At 33.6% G+C, this 24,781-nt stretch overlaps 1 protein-coding gene across 1 annotated transcript; it reads right to left on the bottom strand.

The window, feature by feature from the left end:
• Positions 1 to 4,670: 4,670 nt before the first annotated feature.
• Positions 4,671 to 24,654, bottom strand: LOC133195960 (RNA-splicing ligase RtcB homolog). The gene is made up of 13 exons (XM_061331945.1): positions 24,547 to 24,654; positions 23,773 to 23,919; positions 22,184 to 22,232; positions 11,970 to 12,177; positions 10,074 to 10,123; positions 9,070 to 9,176; positions 8,747 to 8,906; positions 8,176 to 8,351; positions 7,843 to 8,031; positions 7,268 to 7,378; positions 6,476 to 6,595; positions 6,087 to 6,129; positions 4,671 to 5,866 (listed from the first exon to the last, which is right to left on the bottom strand). Exons 1-13 carry the CDS (start codon positions 24,640 to 24,642, stop codon positions 5,802 to 5,804), a joined length of 1,521 nt encoding a protein of 506 aa, XP_061187929.1. The 5' UTR covers positions 24,643 to 24,654; the 3' UTR covers positions 4,671 to 5,801.
• Positions 24,655 to 24,781: the final 127 nt, after the last annotated feature.

The raw sequence follows: 24,781 nt of genomic DNA, 5'->3' as shown, positions 1-24,781 counted from the left end.
AATACAGATTACTTTGAACATTCAGTTCTTTCTGTAAAACAACCATTTGCACTAGCAATAAAGTAAGAGAAGGCAAAGTGTTTTCTTCGCAAAATTGTTTTGTGTACATAATTGTAATAAATTGAGGAATGTCCCAGGTCTTCGAGAGGTTTGTGATTTATCATGCAGTTTATTTCACTGAGTTCAATGCTGGAATGTTTGTAAAATACAATATCGTCCTAGTTATGACTGAACACAAAAAGGCAAATAAATGTCAACATCCAGGCACAATTAAATACGGATAATATATGGGTATCTTTATGTTTGATTTAGGTGAGAGGAGAAAAGATAGGGTGGATTTGTTAAAGAAAAAGTCTGAAGTCAGGAAAATCTGCCTAGACCATTTTATGAAAAAAGAGAATGTCTGAATAATTACATGTACTTTCAACTTGATAATACTGAGTCAAAAATCAAGTATTCTCATTAAAAAGGGTTTCGTTTGTAATATTTGCATTCATTGAATGTTTTAATTTTTATCGGAATAATTATTATTCACAAACAAGGAAAAATATACCTGTGTAACAATTAAGAAACCCAGAGAATTGCTTTAAATTTGTGATAAATTAAGCTTTTCCATCGCCATACCTCCTCATTTATGAAGTACATGTAATATTCCACTATTACCTGCATCTGGTAGTTATATCTCCCAGCTTATTCGATACTCAACGTGTAACAACATGTTCTGAGCATGATCAATTCTTAACCCGAGGCAGGCTACTTTGACCTTTGTTCGAATTGAAAAATCTCTGAGCGCCAAAATGTTAAAATATATATGAAAAGCAACCTATTGGACACGGTAAACCTATGACTGTGGTGCTACTTTTCGCGTTCGAATAAGTACACTGAAGGCCAGTGACCTACTTTTCATGCTAGTGGCCACTGGCCTCTGAGTAATTCTCAAAAAAACTCCATATTAATATGCTTAAAGTGTTGCATAATGACCAAGAATTTCTTTCTCAAAAAAAAAAAAAAAAAAAAAAAAATATGACAAGTATTATAACTTTTCGGATATTGAAATACATGTATATTAAAAAAAAAAAAAATAAGAATAGTGTTGCTAAATGACATACACAGAGTTTGAGCAATTAACTTGTTAAATATTGAGGTTAAAATTTCTTCCGTTAATTTTCTTAATTCTACCCAATTAAGGCATATTTAATCTAATATATCCAAAAAACCTGAATGATTAGAACTCTAAATAATTTATAGCCCCAGTTTACTTGTATTTCCTTAATCTAATAGAATTTAAATTATACAAGGTCAATGATCAAATTTTTAAAATAAGTTGTATGGAATGTTTGGGTTTTTTTTTCATATCTAAGAATTTCTTTAATGCATGTCTTCGAATTATTTGAAATAATACTTGAACATTAGCTAACATATTTGCAAAAGGTATTGAAAAAAAACCCAGAAACTTAATTTTCAATCTGATTAAAATCAGCTGTTCTGATACGCTACCGATCGTAAGCAGTAGCTATCAGAACAGCTGATTTCAATCAGATTGATCCCTTTAGATGCAACATTTATGCAATTTTGGTCTAGGTAGGGCTTGCAGTTTCTTGGGAATGGACTTGTTCTAATAACTTAATTAAACTGTTCACTCATCCAGGAAATGCAACTCAGATCTAGCATACAAAGCAAGTCTGTTAGTGTACATCCCTTGATGTATCTTCCATTTGATCCAGGTAGGTCTTACAGTTACTTGGGAATGGAACTGCTTAAAAAACTTTAATCTGACCACCAGTACATGTACGGAAAGCATATTTCTTGTCAGATCCAGGATTAAAATTATGTCTAGTAGCATGCATCCCTAAATATTTCATCATTGCAATGGACAAGATAGGCTAAGACCCCTTTTTGGCTCCTGATTTCTGGCGTCTCCAGGAGCGATGCAATAGTTCATCATTACTAACCTGTTGTCATCTCTCTTACAAAATGAGTATTGATTCTAAGTTATGTGGTACACAAAGGTCACAGGAAGGTCACAACATATGTCATTTTCCGAATTTTCTCATTTTTATGCAAATTTTCATCAATTTTATAACACATTTTGTTTCAGGAAACACAGAGCACAAACTTGCCTATCTAACAAATTTATATATTTCATGCACTAGTATCAGATCCTTCTTGTGTATAAAAATCTCAGATAGGCAAGCCTGTGCTCTATGTTTTCCAAAGTGATAAGTATCTCAAATTTGACAAAATTCCATCAGAATTGAGGAAATTCGGAAAAATGTCCAACTTTGGCATGGCACCCTCTTTTGGCCTCCCTGCACTCTTTGAATCAAAATTTTAAAAACAAACAACATTTTAAGTTCTTAACTGCAAATTATCACAATTTTAACTGTGTTTTGATTTTTACATCAAATAAGGGGCCAAAGTCGGATGTTACCATACCTTGTCCTTTGCTTAATATAAACTGGAATGAACCTGCTCCAAAACATGTTTGGTCCCTCATCAAGAAAGTCAAGGTCAAATCCAGCATCTGAAGCAAGTACCTGTATGCTAGTTTGCATCCCTAGATGCAATTCCATGCAAGTCTGGTTCACACAGGGCTTGGAGTTACACTGTATAAAACCTGCTCCAAAACTTGGTCATTCATCTGAAAAATGTAAGTCAAATCCAGGATGCAAAGCAACTCTGTTAGTGGGCATTCCTTGATGCATCATCCATGCAAGTTTTGTTCAGGTATGCCTTATGGTTTCTTGGTTTCTGGAAAATGTAGGTCAAATCAAGCATTTGAGGTACGTCTGGTAGTGTGCATCCTTAGATGTATCATCCATGCATGTTTGATCAAAATAAGGCTTATACTTACTTTAAAATGAATCCTCTTAAAAAACTTTAACCTGTTCACTCATCCCAAAAATGTAGGTCAGATCTTTTTATATACTTGTACTCTTAAGCAAAATTCTGGTCCCCTGTTGTAGCCTCAACCTATTCCCAAGTCCCTGATATGAACAAACTTGAATCTAAAGTACCGTAGGATGCTTGCACTAATACTGGTATCAATATGACTAACACACATGTAACGTAACAACTTTGCTGTTCATAAAAAGAATTTTAAAGATTGTTCCTATATATTCCTGTATAAAAATATGATTTTCTGTTGCGGCCCCACCCTACCTCCAGGAGCCATTATTTGGACACACTTGAATACCTACACTACCTGAGGATGGTTCAATATAATTACGACAAATCATGGCTTTGCTGTTCTTAGGAAAAGAATTATAAAGATTTTTTTTCCTATATACTTTGATTGCTGTATTGTATTATGATCCTAGGCTTCACTATATCGAAGATATACCTCTCAAAAACAGGCCTATGGACCACAATGCTCACCTGAGTCACTTTGGCCCTGTTGTTCTGCATTACCCTGTAGATTTTTTCTCCAATATACATGAATTCCTAGGTAAAATTTTGATTAACTTTTGTGGCCATCCTAAACACAGGAGCCGTGATATGAACAAAAATGACTCTACACTACCAGAGGATGTTTCCACATTAATATGATTCATCATGACTTTGTTGTTCTTGAGAAAAGGAGTTTAAAAGATTTTTCCCTATGTAATCCCTACTGTGACCCCAGGCTCACCCTATCCCCAAGGTTCATCATCTGAACAATTTATAATCTACACTACCTCAAGAAGCTTTCACATCCGTTTCAGCTCTTCTGATCCAGCAGCTCTTGAAAAGATTTTTAAAATTTTTCCAATATATTTCAATGTAAAACTGTGATCCCCTATTGCAACCCAACCCTACAGTCAGGGGACATGATCTGAACAATTTACACTAAAGCTTCTGCAAAGTTTCAGCTTTTTTGGCCCAATGGTTCTTGGGAAGATTTTTTAATGACCCCATTCTATTTTTGTCTTTCCTTGATTATCTCCCCTTGGAAGGGGACTTGGCCCATTATTTTAACAACTTAGAATCTCCATTACACAGGGATACTTTGTACCTACTTTGATTAAAAGTGGTTCTATCAAAGGAGTTGAAAACGTGAAAAGTTTACAGACAGACGGACACCAGACAATGGGTAATTAGAAAAGCTCACATGAGCTTTTAGCTCAGGTGAGCTAAAAAAGAATGGCTGCAAAATTTTCAAGTTGTTCACTATTGCCTTGTTAAAGGTCAACATTTTCTGAGGTCCTAGGATACATCAACTGACAATATTTGGTGATATTGGTCATCAGGGTATGCGAAATATCAAAGTTTTTACAAAATATCATTTTAGGTCTATACTTTGAAGTCACCTTGAGACCAAAGTATATCCTCACCCTTATGTATGAGTTTGGTAATAATTTACTCAGTCATTCTTGATAAAAAGATCCTTTAAGCAACCACTACTTTTTGGCATTTTCCTGATTGTCTTCCCTTGTTTAATGGTCACATCCTGAACTGTATCTCTGGTTGAAAAAACTCGGTCAGTCTGTCAAAATTTTAAACCAGAGAGCTACAGTTCCGCAGCTAACCTTTTTTTCTGGTTGAATGAAAGTGTTTAAACCATAGAATTGATAAAGTTAAATGTAGCCCATCACACAAATGACCATAGCATTAGTTCCTAGAGCCTTCAATTCAGAGGAGCTAAAAATACTTATAGACTAATAAAAACCTCTCTAGCTTGAAGTCATGAAGATTTTTATGATTATTTTATTCCCCATCTGCACATACATGTGTATAATTAGGAAGTCTCAACAAGTGCATTTGTGCACATCTAAATATAGCAAAAACAATATGCATGATGAAATTGACCTACTTGCATATTTATTTTAAAACTAGACAAACCTCCTTATCTCGAACTCGAAGGGACCAAGAAAATACTTTGAGATAACCAAGGATTCGAGATATGAAATACTTATAAGGAATAAGCAGTTGGGACTTCAAAATGACTTCGACATATCCATGGTATTTGAGATATCTGTGTTCGAGATACTGAAGTTCAACTGTAATTACTAAATTTGTAATCATACTTCAAAATTTCCTTACATATTTGATTTGCATTGATAACAATGTTTTTTGCAAGACACTAAATCAAAATTATAATGTTTTCATAGTTTAAATCTATACAGATTAAAATTTGAACTCCTAAACTGAACAGCTTTCTTAATGGAGCTTGAAAAAAAATTGCTGATTTCAAAATAAAGATACAGTAAAACTTGTCTAATCCAGATATTCTGTAATCCGAAATCTTGTCTATAATGGTGAAAACATTTAGTCCCTTTTGGTAAATTTAATTGTTTAAAATGTTATCTAATCAGAAATGCTGTCTAATCTGAACAATTTCTATGGAACCAGTGATGTACAGATTAGACAAGTTTTACCAAGATCAAACAGAATTTCAAATTTCCTGTCATGTAAACAGTAGGAACAGATCTTCATTTTCAACATCATTTGGCACATAAAAAGTTAAATAGGGTATTAGAGGGACTTTCTGTTTGACAAATAATAAACAACAACAAAAAACAAAACAAAAAATGGTTATACATCTTTGCAAAAATAATTCTTCATCTCTTCATTCATACATGTACAATCTTCTAAAATTAATGAAAAAAATAACTGTTTTCTGGTAGACTTGCTCATAAAAATCCTCTCTCTCTTGGAAAAAAAATAAGTACACATATTTGACAAAAATTTTTAAATTAAATGTTGTTGGTAGAACACTTTAATCAACATGAACAAATCAATTAAATTTTGCACCCTATTGCACCAAAAGTCCAAATATCATCTATTCCATAGGTACAGCCTTGTTGATGTCTCGTAATATATCATCCCTTAATTACTGCGATTGGACGAAGTTTAATGGCCTTCCGACTAATTCCTGCCATGTGACCTATATATAGATAAATAAATAATTGGAAAAGTCTATTACCCATTTCAAAATTTTTCATACAAGATTAACATAAAAAATGACAATAATGTTAAGTATTTCCTTTCTGAAAATCAGATTTATTAATAATGAAAATCATAATTAATGAAAATTGATATTGAAGTAATTTGTTTTAAATTAAAAGTTTTGAGAAAAAGTTTTATTGCAGTGAAAACAAACTTACATGTGTCAACCACCTCAGTAACATTCTTGTATGATTCTGGGGCCTGTATAGTGAGGAAAAAACAAAGTATTATTTCTCAAGGAAGAATCCACACAAGAGAATTTTCAGTCCTGTTATATGATGTGAACAAAAATGCACAGACATAAAACATTTATTTTCATTTGCTATTTCTTTTGAATAAGAGGAGAGAGAAAATAAATTCATGCAACTACTGCAATATCCCCCCCCCCCATTACCTAAATGGTTAACAAGTAATGTACGTGTTACTAAAAAATTATTCATATTAACTATGAACTGTATTTGTCAGTTACCAAAGCTATAATTCCTGTATAAGACAGTACCAAACAAAAGTTACTGCATATAAAATATTACTTCATGTAAACATGTACCTCTTCCATGACTAACTTAGGGGAGGCAACTCTTATACTGATCCCTTTTTCCTCTAAAGCACTCAGCACTTCTGTGTAGTCAAGATTCCTCCTAGACTTGGCTCGAGACAAGGCACGTCCCTAGCAGAAAATAAAAACTCTATGTTTCATTATCTATCCCGAGACAAGGCACTTCCTTAGCAGAAAATAAAAACTCAACGTTTTATGAATATCTATTTTGAGATAAGGCACGTCCCTAGTTGTAAAAAAATTAGTATGATATTGTCTATCTTGAGACAGGACTCATCCTCACTGGAAAAATAAAAACTCGCTGTTATATATTATCTACTGTAAAAGTCCATAAATTAGTGCACTCAAAATTTAGCATAATCGTCTTCATCTACTGATAAGTGCAATGATAAATTAGCTAAACAACATGTATCAGTTTTATTTATATAATAGCATGTACATAAATTAGCAGTCAAGATTGAAGCATCAAAAGATGCTAACATATAATCACTGCAAAAATAGGTATGTCTAAAGTATATTTAAACAAGGCTCATCCCTAGTGAAAAAAATAAAATTAAAACTTAATGTTATATTATCTATCTTGCTAACATAATAAACTGCCCTCAGTATCTTGTTAATGACATTATGTTTATAATTTATACTTGTGAAAGTTAGCATTAATCTTCTCTCTAAAACTCTAAACATGAACCAAAGCATTGAAAATTCCTCCAAAATTAAAAAATGAAGCAAATTATGTCCACTGAAACATTAAAATACACAGCTTAATTGGATATGTAAACTTACAGCTCCGTGACACGTGGTACCATAAGTTTCTTCCATTCCCTGTTGAGTTCCTGTGAGTACATAGCTGCAGGTTCCCATGGTTCCTCCAATCAGAACTGGCTGTCCTGTCAGCTGATAAGAGAAAAAAAATAAGTCCAATATTGACAATTCTATCCCATAAATGTCTGTGTTAATACATGTTGTTAATCAATTCCACCAATTAGACATTACAAGTATGGAATTATAGTTAATGTCTGTGATAAAGATGCTTTTTTTCTACTCAACAGTGCTTGATGCACATTGAAATGTCTAAGCTGAAAATTAGAATAAATGATTTTGCTTAACAATTTCTTTATTTACAGTATTTCATGTTTAAATGAGAGTAATAAACATTGAATTCACATTCTCTCCAGCTCTCCAGTAAATTTTTTTCGCCCACAGAACAATTCTTACATTTCTTCATTTTCATGTACACTGTACATGTTATATCAGAGAGTAAAATACAATATTTCACATGCATCCATAATTTGTGTAATTCTATGATCAAATGTTTTACCATTTGGAGGTAGGATTCTTACACCTGGCCATTATTTTACCTGGTAGTCCACTGGAATGAGGGGGTGATGGGGAGGGAACGCTCTAGTTGAACCTTTCCTATGGATGAGTAAGGTCCTCTGTTTGCCATCCACAAAATGCTCTTCCACTTTGGCGATGTTGTGTGATACATCATAAATCATGAACATGTCCAGATCATCTGGGGTACTATCAAACATCTTAGCAAAGGCCTGAACATAGAAATAAAGTATTTATAATTCTTTTTTTCAACAAAGAACATTTTACTCACCTCATATGTTAATTTTTTCTATACACTCCTTCAAGTCTTCTTAAGAAGTAAATTTGTAAAAATGTCTGTATAGTTTAAGTTTTACCTGTCGGCAGAGGAAGGTCATGCTTGAACGATTCACCCATGCATAGTTGGCAGCCGCGGCCATTCCTTTGAGGTAGTCTTGACCTTCAGGGGAGTTAATTCTGGCACAGGCCAACTGTCGGTCATTTACATTAATGTTGTCACGCTTCATAGCTTTTTCCATGGCAACCAGCGAGTCTGAAAAACAAAAGCAGAATATTTTAAATCTACCACTCTTGACAAAAGAAACTACCTATATAGCTATATAATATTCAACACACTTCAAGGAAAAATATCAGGTCTTTCAGTGCTACATTGTACATGTGTATGGTAAAATTTCTAATTTCCTTATTTGCCAACAATCTCATATTTTCATTACCAATATCACTTTAAATAATACTCTAATTAAATTAAAAAAAAAACAACATTTCAACCAACTGGTGTAAATCCTTACAAGCAAAGTGAATCTGTGTTTTCAGGCAATCTGATTAAAATTAGATCTTTGATCCACTCCTAAATTCTGATAGTCACTATCAGAATTTCTGAGAGCATGAAAGATCTGATTTTAATTAGAATGTGTGTATAGTTTTTACCTGTTGCCACCTGGTGGCCCAGCCCCCGGCTTCCACAGTGAATCATCACGCACACCTGTCCCTTAGACTCAATCCCCATCTTCTTCGCTGCAAACTTATTGTAGATCTCATCCACCACCTGTATCTCTGCATAGTGGTTACCTGCCCCTAAAGTCCCCAACTACAACAGATAAAATTTTCATCATAGTTAAAATGTTCTATGTAACAACGAAAATTAGGGTTACAAAATTTTGTGCAATCTTGCACCTACATGTACATACTTTATCTTTCTTCCAATTACATGTACTTTTCCAGAATCTGTTTCTATATCATTTGACACAGACCTGTGGGAGCCCCCTTTTCTTGGCCCTGCTGCTGACTTTGGAGGGATCAGCCTGTAACATCCTCCCATACTCCTCACAGTGTTCCTTATCCTCTGCCCAGGCATATCCTGATGAAAAAGACACATATATATCAGACTTACCTTGATGAAAAATACACACATATCACACTTAACCTGATAAAAAAAAAATAAATATACAAGGCTTACCCTGATAAGATACACTGTATATAAAGAATTAAAGTAAATGTGAAAATTTCTGCACCTTAGTTATCCCCTAATGATGAAACCAGAGAAGACTATACGTTTCCCCTCTGTCTATCCATGTCGGTCGGACAGACTGTCTCACTAGGTTTTAAAGACCTTTTTTCCTAGACTTTTGCATATACTGATTTTTAGTATGCGAGTCAATCTTGAACAGTTACATACATTTCATTCTATTTCATTGATTTTTGATAGAATTATGACCCAAACAAGCAAAGTTCTCAGAATTTCTTCTGCAGTACTTTTAGAATGCTTGTAAAGTAATATACAAATCTAAACGGCAGAACATTTGCATGTGTCAATATCTGTAATGCTCTCGTGTTTCACTAACACACACAAATAATGGCGCTTATGTAAGTAAGGTAATAATTCTGCAAAGATACTTTGAAATTAGTGTAAATTAAACCAACACATAAATTGTCTATTGCATGTATTTGAACAAATTTTAATATCAATTCCTTTGAGGATTAACTTTCTGTAATTGCATGTATGTGTAATAAGATGGAAATCTCTTGACCTTTCTTAATGATGGAAATACTGTAAAATCACATATTTTTGTGGGGTAAATTTTTCGAGATTTGACAAAAAACAATAGGTTTGTGGGGATTTGATTTCGTGGATAAAGGATTGTAAAGTAGTTATGTGAATTCATGTCTCTCTTCATTACTCGAAAACAATGAAAATTAAACCTCCATCCCCCCACCCCACCCCCCAAAAAATCAGTGATTTCTCAGTAATACAGACCTTCCCTGAGTGACCAGTCCATTCCCATTTCTAAGGCCTCTTCTAAATTCCTGAAAAATCCATTCACAGATTTAGCTTTGGAGAGTATAAATAAATATAAGACAGAAATAATATATTATTATATACAATGTCTAACACATACATTGTATACTACAATGAAGATTTATTTCAAGTTTAGATCTTTGAAGTTAGATGTCTGATCAGCTAAAGAAAATTGTTAAAATGAACATGATGAAAATGATAAAAATTGGTATTTGCTTTTAGCTACATGCTTACAGTTAACTCTTATTTATGACATAGCAAAACTAATGGTGTAATCTGCCATGCAAGTTTTGACTAACATGATCAACACATGAAATATTACAAGTGAAAAATCAGTGCTTAAAAAATTAAGCTGATCACTCATTTGGAAAATGTAGGTCACTTCCAGTATTCACAACATAAGTATTACACATCTACAACCTTAATTAGCACAGCTATTCCAAAACTAGTTCAAAAATAATGTAGAAAGGGTTGTAATGATAAACTCTTATAAAGATCACACATTTTTGAGCCCCCTGTGTAGCCTTAATTGGGGCAAAGATTAATTTTTACAAAATATTGTTCAACAACATGAATGGAGTTCCCTGACAACCTTCTAATTTTTAAACCACACCTGAAAGGTCCCTGGGGACCTCTGAGGCAGAAATCAAAATTCAAAAACCTTCTTACACATCAACATGACCAATTATGCAAAAAATTTGAGCTTCCCCTGAAAATGTAGAGGGAATTGTACGTGACGAGAAAATTTTTTTACAGAAAGATGGTTGTGAAAGCAACAATATACCAAAACTTCCCATGATAAATGTGTAATAATATTGTTTAAATTATTGGTACATGTAATAGCTGGTTACAAAAAATGCCTCTTTAGCTACCTAAGTTTATAATACTTTTAAAACCTGGGTTGGAACAGCTTATGTTTTTTTCATAAATCTCACTTATTATAAACCTTCCAGAGGACATTTTTTATGTGTCAAACATATACATGCAGGTGCAAAATAAAAATGACAGTCTGATCGAGATGAAGGAAAAAAAAGGACAAAATTGATTCCAAATCCAACATTTTGAAAAGTGGACTTCCAATGGGAAATAATAAAACACATACCAGTATTCCCATTTATAATAATCTGGCAAATTCTCTTGTCTAGACTAATCAGACAACATTAGAGAACTGCAGTTTATCAAAATCTCATGATAGATAATTTGTTATGTATTTGTGACTTTATTTGACCGGTGACAAATCTATGTCTATGATGAGCTGGCCTAATGATATCATTATAAATCCCAGTGGTCAACACTCTATTGGATATGTCTCCAAAGCACTGTCTAATGACTTCCTCATTCTGATCATCATATTTTATCCTGGCTATACGACTGCATGTACAGTCTGAAACATTGATTTTTGCTATTGCTTCTCTTTGACATGTACATGTTGTAATGACTCTGTTATGAAGAATCTCGCAGAAATTCCAAACAGAAGTTAAATTCAGGTGTTATTAACTATACATGTACGACATGCATGGAAACAAACCCTATTCTGTACAATCAGTTTATGAACTTTCTCAACATTAAGATTATTTTTGAAATTCTCTGTTCATAAAGATAATACTCATCAAAAAAGATTTCTGAAATGATTTCTACCCTTCATTGTTAACTGACCTAGTCATCTTAAATGAAGCTTGAGACAAAATAGTGAAGACAGACCACAGACACAAATTCAATACATCCCCATCAGAGAAAGATGAAACTTCATACACACATTTTCCTAATGCAAACTAATTTTTTTTATATTATATTATTTTTCCCTTAAATTTCTGATAGACCCTTAAGACCATATGTTGCAATGGTTCTTCTTACTGAGCAGTCATTGGTATGATTCCTTTGGAGCCGACGCCCACTGGGATGTGATCAAACATACACTGGGCCAGCTGTTCTTTGACAGGAGCGACATCTTTCTCATACAGGTTGGTACGTAGAAGACGGACCCCACAGTTAATGTCAAATCCCACCCCTCCAGGGGAGACAACTGACTCTGGGTTTCCCATGTCAAATGCAGCCATGTTTCCTATAAAGATACAAGAACAATATATTGCATGTGCAGATCTAGAAGGATTTGAGGGAATGGACCCCCAGGATTTTCATTTATTTAGTTTATGCAACCCCCCCCCCCCCCCCAATTTTTTATTGCTTGGCAAAACATTTTGTCAGATTTTTTTTTAAATGGCTATGCCCCCCCCCCCCCCCCCAAAAAAAAAAAAAAAAAAAAAAAAAATTCCTGGATCTGCCTAAGTTTTGCCCATTTGTAGTGCTCATTTTTATTACCACAAAATACACACAAAGTGTAATTTATTAGTACCTAGTATGCTAAATGTAATGTTATAAAAAATATGATAAACGTATAATAAAAATTAGCTATTCTGTCTCATTTACCTAATTTAAATATTAAGCTCTACTATGAATTTCGTAAAGAAAAAAGTTTAATTGTTAAGCAAAATAAGAAAATTTATCCAATACAATAGAATTAGATTAATATAAGATTGGGTGATCTTATATATATAGGACTGTATTTTATAAATAAAATTGCATTTCAATCTATACAAAATAATATAATTATTTAATTTAATGTCAGGACTTGAACCAAAATTACTGATTTTAATTTTACCAGTAATTACATGTAGAAACCAACACTTACTTATATTCATTAATAAATATAACCTTAAAATCATTAAAAGTCTTTTAACTGCTATACATGTAACAGCAATTCCATGTATCTACAGCCAAACGAAAGTGTATCTAATGAGAGTTTAAATTTCATTCACTTACAATAACTCTAGTTTTCACAAGTTTTTGATGCCGGATGTGAATACCTAATAATGAAGCACGTCAACAAACTTCAAAGGGATTATTGTTACTTTCATCTTCGATATCGTGCTCACGACATTAAAATCAAATCAATACTAGTGAGCCAGAGAGTTGAATTACTTCTTCACAAAGGAGATGACATTGATTTTAAAAAAAACACCAACAAGCCCCCGTCAAAAAATAGTGATTTTTTCTTTAGAATCGACAGTTTACAATTAAAGTGCCTTTTATACTGCTGCAAAATGTCTTGATAACTGAATTAATTTCAGTAGCTTCTTCAAATAAGTTCTTGAATAAGCAATTAGTAGACCAATTTGAGTTCCATAAGTTTGCCTACAAGTATTTTTTTCTCTTCAAGACTGTATCAATAACATTTGTATTTCATTTTTGAAATACATGTACGTTATTAACTATACTTGTAATCTGACCAACTTTCTACAGAGAAAGTCTCCTAAATTCATAAAATGTTAAAGATTTTAACTCTGATTTTTTTTAAAATTTTCCATATAACTACAGTGTATTAATTTGGAAGGTTGACTTTAAAAAATCTGAATGTACAAAATAGTTCTTCTTTCATATAAGACAGGAACAGAGTTACACTGCTTACCTAAGGAACATACATGATATAATTATAGTGATATAATTATAGTCCCTTACCGGTGAAACTGGAGGGAACTCATCCTCACAATGTCAAGGTTTTGTGATTTAGGAACTCCGCACAATCCCTTGACATAAGTCGCTATTTAAAAGTTGGGCTTGTGGTTACACATGACGTAATGGATAATTTTAAACTAACCAATGAGAATACATCCTCACAATGTCAAGGTTTCGTGATTTCAGAACTCCACACAAAACCTTGACATAGGTCAATATATATTCAGAAATATATTCTCATTGGTTAGTTTAAAATTATCCATTACGTCATGTGTATAACCACACGCCCAACTTTTAAATAGCGACTTATGTCAAGGGTTTGTGTGGAGTTCCGAAATCACAAAACCTTAACATTGTGAGGATAATGAGAATATATTTTTCAAATCTGTTGTTATCAAATTGCACAACTCCAGAGCATATCTTTTGTGACTGTAAGGAGGACGATCTTCAAAAAAATTAGTCCCCAATGTTTCATTTAAAGTAACAAATCCTACAATATTGACACATTCCATTTTAAAGCCGAGTCATATTTGTTTACAAAACCTACATGTACCTACAATAAAAGCCATTTTCTGATTGGTTCCAGTCCTAGACCAGGAACAAATGAAATATTAGTAGCTTTCTAGCCCAACTTTTAAATAATGACTTATGTCAAGGTTTTGTGTGGAGTTCCGAATTCACAAAACCTTGACATTGTGAGGATGGAGGGAACTACATGTATAAGTTTCCTCCTTGTCTATATCCATCTGTCTGCCTAGCTGTTCCTATGTCTGTTTATCAGTGTCTCCCTTTTTTTTTTTTTTTTTTTTTTGCATTTTTTTTTTTTTGGCAGATTTTGAGCTGATTTTAGATATGTGAATCTACCTTGATGAGTTATAGATCAAGTATGCATCTAGTTCCACTTCAGTGATTTTTGATGGAATTCCAGCCTTTTTAATTTTTAAGGGGAACCAGATTAAACTTGACATTATGGGACTAGCATTTCTAATGCAATGCTCTCAGAATGCTTGTTACATAAAAATTTTATATATGCCCCTGAAATCCATTTGTGCACTGATTCCACCAATTATTAATGTCTACTGTATTAGCTGCATATTAATAATTTGAAATTCTCTAGCAATTTTTCCCTCTATACTGCTGTATGTATACATGTGAATTCTTATTTAAAAGTTTTGGCCAAAAAAATAATAGTCCTGTTTCCTGCTACCAGCCTGAAAAAATAGGGTAGGTAGGTAGGAAAATTATTTCATTTTATATTTTTATTTTATTTTTTTCCAACAGCATTTTTTGGATATGAACTAATACAAGATAAAATTAAACATGTCACAGGTCAATACATGTATTGTCTTTTAAAATTGAATTTCATGTCTTTTTATGCACAACTCAAGTGGCATTTTATGAAAGTCCATATTTAAAACAAGAATTTCATAAAATGCTTGTTTTGTGTTAACACAGAAACCGATTACCGTGAAAGAACGATGAAATTCCGGAAATTCCCGATTTTTTTTCTTCCAAAACAAAAAAAAAACTTTAGGGTCGGGTGCAAAAAATAGGGTAGGTCGGGTAGCAGGAAACTAGACTATTATTTTTTTTGGCCTTATATCCATCTACAGGACTACTTTTTCTAGAGTGCAGCCTTGCTGGTCAGTTGATACAGTAAACATCTTTTATAACCTATCTCAGGGGACTGTGATAAATCCTAAGTTATAACCGGTGTACGTTATAAACAGAGACCGGAAGTACACAGTACACCTTTACCGTAAGCACTTTCCAAACCGCTAGTGTCTTATTGATATTTTAAAGTATGTATAGTATGTAAATAAATGATTTACGGGTATACTTAAGTGCTGTACAATCTTGATGATCGTCAGATCATATAAAAAGTCCGTAATGTTTGTCTGTTTGGCCTGACGACATTTATTTACATATTAAAGTCTCCAGAGTTGGCAGAGTCGTGAAAACTTCGGACTTATGCCCTTTGATCGTCTGGGTAGATGGTATGCACGTGTCAGGCATGACCTCGTCGTCCTCACTGTCTACTGATAGTGAATCAATGTATTTTTCTTTCACAAGTTAAATTATATCATTTTCTGTTATATTGCTATTTACTGACTCAAAGATGAATTTTTATTCAAACAATTTTGAGTACATCTACTCGATGAACTTTATTCAAACAATTTATTAAGACCTCGGAACATTAACTGGCAAAATTGGAAATATACAGCTTACGTCTTTTCCATCTGTTACAGTCAAAACATTTAATGATAGAGCGGGTACAATTCGGCACGGATGTCCGAGAAAACATTGGATTGAAATTCTAGTTTGAAATTCATTTTCAATCCACCTGACCTGTTTTCAAACACAGAGTGTGAATGTATGATCAAAAAGACATTTGAATCATTTCAATTCCCAAATACATGTTGTTTGAAATTCATATTTATCATTGTTTATATGAGTTTTTAGCCTATAATTTTAAGGACACATAAAAGTTATAGAAAACAGAGAATATTTTTTTAGGGAATGGCTATTTGATTCTAAAAAAAAAAGGGGGGGAATTGTCGAGTCAGATCATGCCTTCACATGACAAAATATATTTAATTCTAGGATGACAAGAGGTATTTTCTTTAGCATTTTCTTCACTGCAAAAAATGTTTGACAATCAAAAACAGGGAGGGGTTGTCCAAACTAAAAAAATAAAAACTTTCTTTTTTATTACCAAGATCGTTCAGCCCCCCCCCCCCCCCTACTCTGCATGCACATACCTAACAGAAATAAAATATTTGTCCCTTTATATTTCTTGAAAAACGCTGGACAGAAATTCTGATTTTTACATTTAAACTTCAAAATATTCCGAAATTGAAATTATTTGTGTTCTGGGTCAATTAGTAAGACATTGCCATCTAGCGTAGCTGAGGTGGATTGAAAATGAATTTCAAATAAGAATTTCAATCCAATGTTTTCTAGGACGTCCGTCTCGAATTGTACCCGCCCATTCCATTGCATGTCTATCATTAAATGTTTTGATTGTAACAGATGGAAATGACGTAAGCTGCATATTTCCAATTTTGCCAGTTAATGTTCCGCGGTCTTATAAATATATACATCTACCTGAAACAACAAAGAAACCTCGTTAGAAAAACACCCATACAGAGAAGCTATAAGGTCAACAAACCATGACTAATCCGCAGTCATTGCTCTGAAAAGGTGTGAAACCATGTGTCAGAATACGTTATGAGAGGTGTAATTATGTAACGGGACCAAATTTCTAATACTTTATAAGCGATACTACGTTATATACAAATACGTTGTAAGCGGTGTTTTTTCCAATGAAATATATAGACATGTTGCCGGGACTACGGAATGGCTACTTTACATCCGGAGATACTTTGTAACCGAGTACGTTATAAAAGAAGTTTACTGTATATGCATGTACTGGAAATGGGGAAACCAGCTACTGGTCTTAATGCTATTGTAAACATATTTCAATATGGCAAAAATAGTGAATCTAACATAAGTTTGTATGATACAATGCTAAATTTCATAATAATCAACAACAACAAAAAAAAAACAAGAGGCCCAAGGGCCTTAACTGTCACCTGAGTACAAAACAACAATCCATAGAAGATCCATAGAGTATAAAATAAACTGATAGAAGAAGCTTTTGTAAAACTTTGATTGTCCGTTGTGGCCCCACCCTATCCCCAGAGTCCAGAGTCATGATTTGAACAAACTTGAATCTATACTAGCTGAGGATGTTTCCATGTAAATATAACCAATCATGGCTTTGCTGTTCTTGAGAAAAGAATTTATTCAAGATTTTTCCTACATATTCCAATGTAAAACTTTCATTGTCCATTGTGGCCCACCCTACCCCTGGGGATCATGGTTTTAACAAACTTGAATCTACACTACCTGAAGATGTTTCCACATTTCATGTTTCTTGCCCCAGTGGTTCTGGAGAAGAAGATTTTTCCAATGTATTCCCATGTAAAACTTTGATCATCCATTGTGGCCCCGCCCTACCCCAGGGGGTCATGATTTGAAACAAGAGGCCCATGGACCACATCGCTCACCTGAGCATATTGGCTAGGGAAAAAAAAGCAAAAATCAGTTCAGTATTGAAAAGTTTAGGGGGGGGGGGTTGAATTTTAAACTACCTGATGATGCTTTTACATCAATATAACAAATGGCTTTGCTGTTCTTGAGCAGAAGATTTTTCCCCCTATTTTCATTTGTAAAAATTTTATCCCCCATTGTGGCCCCACCCTATCCCCGGGGGCCCTCATTTGAACAAATTTCATTCTACATTACCCTCCATATCAATTTTACTAATCATGGCTTTTCTGTTCTTGAAAAGAAGATTTTTTCCTATATATTCCTCTGTAAACTTTGATCACCCATTGTGGCCCCACCCTACCTCCGGGGCTCATGATTTGAACAAACTTGAATCAACACTACCTCCGGATGCTTCCATATAAATATGACCAATCATGGCTCCACTGATCTTGAGAAGAAGGTTTTTAAAGATATTTTCCTATATATTTCTGTGTAAAAGTTTGATCCCCCATTGTGACCCCACCCTACCCCCGAGGTCATGATTTGAACAAACTTGAATCTTCACTACCTAAGGATGCTTCCATATAAATATGACCAATCATGGCTTTGCTGTTCTTAAGAAGAAGATTTTTAAAGATATTTTCCTATATATTTCTATGCAAAACTTTGATCCCCCATTGTGGCCCCACCCTACCCCCGGGGGTCATGAGTTGAACAAACTTGAATCTACACTACCTGAGGATGCTTCCATATAAATATGACCAATCATGGCTTTGCTGTTCTTAAGAAGAAGATTTTTAAAGATAGTTTCCTATATATTTCTATGCAAAACTTTGATCCCCCATTGTGGCCCCAACCTACCCCGGGGGTCATGATTTGAACAAACTTGAATGTACACTACCTGAGGATGTTTCCACATAAGTTTCATCTTTCCTGGCCCAGTGGTTCTTGAGAAGAAGATTTTTAAATGATGCAATTATTTTTTCACTTATTCCTAATTATCTCCCCTTGAAATAGGGCGTGGCCCTTCATTTGAACAAACTTGAATCCCCTTCACCTAAGGATACTTTGTGGCAAGTTTGGTTGAATTTGGCCCAGTGGTTCTTGAGAAGAAGTCAAAAATGTGAAAAGTTTACAGACAGACAGACAGACGGACAGACAGACAGACGGACAGACAGGCGGACACCGGACAAAATGTGATCAGAATAGCTCACTTGAGCCTTCGGCTCAGGTGAGCTAAAAACTTGAATCTACACTACCTGAGGATGTTTCCAGATAAGTTTTACCTTTCTTAGTTCTGGAGAAGAAAATTTTTAAATATTATTTCTATATATTTCGATGAAACTTTGATCAAATCAAATCATGAACAGCAGAGCCATGGCTTTGCAGTTCTTGAGAAGGATAAATTTTCCTATATATTCCTATGTAAGACTTTGATTCCCCATTGTGGCCCCACCCTACCCCGGGGGGTCAGGATTTGAACAAACTTAAATCTACACTACCTGAGGATGCTTCCATATACTGACCAATCATGGCTTTGCTGTTAGTGAGAAAAAGATTTTTCCTATATATATCTATGTAAAACTTTGATCATCCATTGTGGCCCTGCCCTTAGCCCTCGGGTGTCATGATTTGAACAAACTTGAATCTACACTACCTGAGGATGCTTCCATATAAATATGACTCATCCCAGCTTTGCTGTTCTAGAGAAGAAGATTTTTAATAGGGATGTCAATTTTGTCAATAATTCATATTCGAATATTCAATGAAAGTATTCTAATATATTTGAATATTCGATGAAATAAATAAAATCTGTTTTATTTTAAATATGCATCATCCTACTCTCATGAAAGGTTTAGCGTAGATATACTTATATTGGAAGTAAAATTGTATGAAGACTTTTGTAGGTTTAAAATAAGAAATTCCATTTGATATTTGTCAATGTTTGAAATAAATAATGATTTAAATGTAGAAAAGTATAATTTTAACAAATGAAACATGTATTTATAGTAGCTCCAACTGAGGAACCAGTCGTCTGACAAAAGGCAAGATAGTCGTAACGGTATACTGTTCAGATTTCAATACGTGTAATAAATTACAATTATCTGTCTGATAAGAGATATGATTATTATCTGTGATACAGTGTAAACAAATATTTCAATAGACAATTTTCCTAGGTAATTAACTAAATTCCCGATAATGAATATAAAATTCAGGATTATTTACAACCCGAGATAATCAAGTTATTTACACATTTATTCTGAAATTGAGCCCTTTACAGTATTAATTACAGACGAATTCTATCAGACACTCATTCAATGATCAAGTAAATTTATTTTGATAAGTATACTCTTCACGTCTTTTAGACATTCCAAGAAAGTTTATATTTAATCAGTATTTATTAATCACAGTACTTCTTTTAATGAAAATGTGTATAAAACCGAATATTCGAATCTTAAATTTATATTCGAATATCAACTCATCGAATGAATATTCGAATGTTCGAATATTCGTTGACATCCCTAATTTTTAAAGATTTTTCATATATATTTATGCCCTGCCATGAATATGGCCGGGGCATATAGTGTTTGTCATGTCCGTCTTCCGTCCTTCCGTCTGTTTTCCGTCACACTTTGCATTTAGCTCTCTTCAAAGCTCAGTTTCAAAGAAACTATCCAAGATATTTTTATCAAACTTCATATGCTGATAGATATTGATGAGAGCTTTGCAACTGTATCAACATTTTTTACCTTGACCTTTCCTTTGACCTTGACCTCACTTTTCTTAAATTAGTGTTTAGCTAAGTTTTTAAAGATACCATTCAAGATAGTGTAATCAAACTTCATATGTTGATACAAACTGATGAGAGCTATTCAACTGCATCAACATTTTTTGACCTTGATCTTTCCTTTGACCTTGACCTCACTTTTCTTGAATTAGTGTTTAGCTCAGTTTTAATGAAACCATTCAAGATATTTCTAACAAACTTCATATGCTGATACATACTGATGAGAGCTATTCAACTGCATCAACTTTTTTTACCTTGACCTTTCCTTTGACCTTGACCTCACTTTTCTTAAAAAAATTTTTTAGCTCAGTTTTAAAGATACCATTCAAGATAGTGTTATCGAACTTCATATGTTGATACATACTGATGAGAGCTATTCAACTGCATCAACATTTTTTGACCTTGACCTTTCCTTTGACCTTGACCTCACTTTTCATAAATTAGTGTCAAACTTCATATGCTGATACATACTGATGAGAGCTATTTAACTGCATCAATATTTTTTGACCTTGACCTTTCCTTTGACCTTGACCTCACTTTTCTTAAATAAGTTTTTAGCTCAGTTTTTAAGATACCATTCAAGATAGTGTTATCAAACTTCATATGCTGATACATACTGATGAGAGCTACTCAACTGCATCAACATTTTTTGACCTTGACCTTTCCTTTGACCTTGACCTCACTTTTCTTAAATTAGTGTCAAACTTCATATGCTGATACATACTGATGAGAGCTATTCAACTGCATCAATATTTTTTCACCTTGACCTTTCCTTTGACCTTGACCTCACTTTTCTCAATTTGTGTTAAAATGTTGCATAACTAATATACCCTTGGTGGGGCATTCATGTCCTATGGACATATTTCTAGTTTTATGTAAACTTTGATCATCCATTGTGACCCTGCCCTACACCAGGGGGTCATGATTAGAACAAACTTGAATCTACACTACCTGAGAATGCTTCCATAGAAATATGACTCATCATGGCTTTGCTCTTCCTGAGAAGAAGATTTTTAAAAATTTTTCCTATATATTTCTATGTAAAACTTTGATCCTCCATTGTGGCCCCACCCTATCCCCAGGGGTTATGATTTGAACAAACTTGTATCTACACTACCTGAAGATGCTTCAATATAAATATGAGCAGTCAGGGCTAAGCTGTTCTTGAGAAGAAGATTTTTAAAAATTTTTCCTATATATTTCTATGTAAAACTTTGATCCTCCATTGTGGCCCCACCCTACCCCTGGGAGTTATGATTTGAACAAACATGAGTCTACACTACCTGAGGAAGTTTCCATATAAATTTCATCTTACCTGGTCCAGTGGTTCTTGAGAAGAAGATTTTTAAAGATACATTAATTTTTCACTAATTCTTAATTATCTCCCCTTGGAAGAAGACATGGCCCTTCATTTGAACAAACTTGAATCATCTTTATCCAAGTATAGTTTGTGGCAAGTTTGGTGGAAATTGGCCCAGTGGTTCTTAAGAAGAAGTCGAAAATGTGAAAAGTTTACGCACGACGCACACCTGCACGCCGACGGACGAAAACAGATAGGAATAGGTCACCTGAGTGACTCAGGTGATCTAAAAATGTGAAACTTCTGGTTCAGTGTAAAATTTGAGCATAGACTTTGTGTGTACTGCCTTCAAAAGGTCACTTTGCCAAAAATCTATAATTCACCTTTAAACTGCCAGTAATTCTACCTTACCTATTGCAAATCCATAACCAGAATGAACATCAGGAAGACCAATAGACTTCTGTAAAACAAAAAAAAGAAAAAATGTAATAAAGATTTAACATCCATTCAGACAGCAATTTAATAATCTTGTAAAAAAAAATCTGTTGGCCTCAGGAATTTTTTTGGTACAGTAATCTCAAATAAATGTTTAAAGTTCATCACTGACAGCACCTTAACCAAACAATGTGAAATATGTATTTTGATACCATCAAAAATTGGACCCTTATTTTATATGTCATCATATTATTAACCTGTGTTCAATTTTTTTCACTGCAAAATCCTGACAGCCCTTCCTCTCTGAGGCCCCCTCCCTTTTAAACTATTGGATCCTGGGTTCATATTTTGTCTATTACTTATTAATCCTGGGTTTCATTTTTGCTGCAGAATCCTAAACTCCCTCAACCCACAGCAGGGGCAGGGATGCTCAAATTCAAGGTACTGTGGCTGCAAAGTATTGAACCACGTCCCTACAGACCTGCCAGCTTCTTTTGATAGAAAAGTATAATGAAGATATTAAGAGAAATTTATATTAAATGACAAAATGTTTCTCTAGGGTTAATCAAAAAATGATTCGTCTGATGTACACCGACAGACCTATCAAAATCGTCCCTACCAGATCATTTCTCTTTAGTACTGACTATTAAATACTTAAATTGTATGTAAATGGTATACATCTTTGACCAGTATGTTTTACAAGTATATATCATTAGATATGTAAAATTCAATTGTTATTGTATTTTAGCTACAAAATGCTTGAAACTTGCTTCTCCATGATGTTTATTACTTTCCAGAGAGAGAGGGGAGGGGTCAAAGTAACATGGCTGTGAAATAACTTAAATCACCATTTCCTTAGTTATCAAAGTTTGAAGTAGTCCAATATTTATAAAAACAAAAAATATCTTGAAACCACCTTCAGTGTTCCAGCTAGGATCTGAAAATGGAGGGGTGCAGGAGATCGAAGGGCACTTTTTGGCAACTTTTCCTTTGTTGTGACCTTTTGATACATAGGCGTATCTCATTACTTTATCCTTTCAATAATGAACTCCTTTAAATTTTATTAATTCATTCAACCTAATTAATTTAAAACATATATAAACACACTCTAATCTATAGGGCCTTCAAAAAAGCATAAAACCATATCCTGATTCTTTTATACACTTGCAAACACTGCATTTCATGGAATTCAATACTTCATAGCAACAATACATGCATCTTGCACCTTTCCCTTCTTCAGGTAATGTTTTTTTTTTTTGGGGGGGGGGGGGGGGCTGAGGGACATATTCTTAAGGGTTCATATATACTTTGCTGTTAATTAAGTCTTAACATGCTAATTAAAAAATATTATGCTAAACTTACTTTCACATTCCCAATTTCTTGACCTTCAGCTCCCTTCTAGAAGTACTCATTGAGGGGACATCAATATTTTGCATCCTAATATCAATGCCCTCAATCTTTATTTGGCAGTTATATTTTTATTGTAGAGATTAAAATTGAGGGGTTCAAATAATAATTTGAAATATATATCATTGGTAATATTTAGAGTAACCATGGTAACTTACCCCAACAATTCCAGGAAGGGATGCCACATTTCCAATCTGTTTCATTCCGGGCAGAAATCCACCATATCCCTGCGTTCGACATGACTGTTTAAGTTCATCAAACATCAATTTTTCCAAAGTTTCATTTGTATAAAAAATGCCCTCTACCTACAAAATTATAAAAGAGATATAGTAAATTGATCAGATTCATGATGAGCTAACAAAATATGTTTAACATGTTCAATACATTGCATTTTGAACTCCCTTTTGGACTTTTAAAAATGATGATTTCTAGTCATAAAATTGATTTTTAATAATGACTAAAATTCATCATTTTTTAGAATAATGATGAAAAACAGTCATAACTATTTGGAATTTATTTTATTAATATAGAGTTACTTCTGAAAATAAATATGGCTGTATTCCATCATTTTTTGGTAGGTTTGGGCGCACTTAATTATCTCGTTAGTTTTATGGGGCGCACTACTTTATTTTGGTTTCAATTGTTTGTCAAGATGTTTTTCTACACATGGGTCCATAGCAGGAAAGTGTACTACATGTATATCTTATTGCTGTAGTAAATGGGTTGGAAGAATTAACCTGGGAATGGTAATATGATGAAAACAAGTCATATTTACAAAAATAATAAAAACACGTACATTATATTGAAAAATGATTGATAATTGTCATTTCCAGTCCACTAATGTGGCCAAAAAAGTGGTTTATTATTTGTTATAACTATGTGCATGAACTTGTATACTGAAGTCTGTAAAAAAATCTTTCTCTTTTTCTTACATTCATGTTCTCCACAAAGCCTTTCTTTATTCTCCAACAACAAGTTCCAATTTTCTCCAAATACTTCAGCTCGTCATTGTATGTTCTCACAACCATTTTGACAATTTATATCTGAAACAAAAAAAATCACATTGAAGGTTTTTTTCTAGAAATAAACAATGTGTTTATTTTTATTTCTTTGCGACGGACAGGGAAGTTAAAGATTTGTACGATTATCGAGGAATTTCGAACGAAT

The sequence above is a fragment of the Saccostrea echinata genome, unplaced genomic scaffold, assembly GCF_033153115.1.
Source record: "Saccostrea echinata isolate AGI-Se365-2 ecotype Australia unplaced genomic scaffold, CSIRO_AGI_Sech_v1 ptg000029l, whole genome shotgun sequence".
Taxonomy (NCBI): Eukaryota; Metazoa; Mollusca; class Bivalvia; order Ostreida; family Ostreidae; genus Saccostrea; species Saccostrea echinata.
The sequence above is the reverse complement of the archived record's forward strand: the minus strand, read 5'-3'. Positions and strand labels throughout refer to the sequence as shown.